The 684-nt window shown below is 45.3% G+C and overlaps 1 protein-coding gene across 1 annotated transcript in view; it reads right to left on the reverse strand.

Moving 5' to 3' along the window:
• Pate1 (prostate and testis expressed 1) overlaps positions 1-684 on the reverse strand; it is a 2,529-nt gene continuing 1,845 nt past the window's right edge. The window contains exon 3 of the mRNA XM_013009462.1: positions 1-134. Within this exon, the coding sequence (XP_012864916.1) occupies positions 1-134 (134 nt within the window). The remainder of the gene's footprint in view (positions 135-684) is intronic.

The following is a 684-nucleotide window of genomic DNA, read 5'->3' on the forward strand; positions in this document are numbered from 1 at the left end:
TTAAAGGTCGTCGTTGCACAAGTCATAGCCCCGACAGCATTTGAAGGTCACAAAATAGACACTCCATTTTATGTTTTGCACATTGGCACAGTTCTTCAGGCAGCCCATGAAGCTTAGCCAGAGCGTACGATCCGCTGAATGAGGGAAGGGGAACAGATCAGCAAGCCTGGTTCTCAAGCTTCTGGAAAACCAATTCTCTTTAGCTCTCAACAACACTGTGAAGTTTAGGGTTTGAAGGGCTGGGAGATATTGTAAAGAATACTGGGACTGTTTTACAGGTGTGGAAGTGAGCAGCAATTTGGGGATTGCCAAAGATGGGTTTCTATAGAAGGAAGGGTTATACATGCCACGGGTGTGTGGAGCACAGAAGGGGAGAAACTAGAGAAATCATGAGCTCTAGTCTTACCCTTGAGGGGCTATTTAACCAGTGTCTTCTGCTGGACACTGGTCCCACTATTTGTTTAGTCCTCTATGAGGAAGTTGAGGCAGGTACTGTAGCAGCTAGTTGTTCTTTTCTGGACAAACATGGTTTCTCTCCTTTCACCCCAGTTCATTCTCCTCTGTTTTTTTATTGGGCTTCTCAAATACCATTGCCTTAGCTACATACTCCAGTCTCTACTGATCACCTTCATCTGTGTGTGTGTGTGTGTGTGTGTGTGTATGTGTGTGTGTGTGTGTGTGTGT

The sequence above is a fragment of the Dipodomys ordii genome, unplaced genomic scaffold (assembly GCF_000151885.1).
Source record: "Dipodomys ordii isolate 6190 unplaced genomic scaffold, Dord_2.0 Scaffold10, whole genome shotgun sequence".
Classification (NCBI taxonomy): Eukaryota; Metazoa; Chordata; class Mammalia; order Rodentia; family Heteromyidae; genus Dipodomys; species Dipodomys ordii.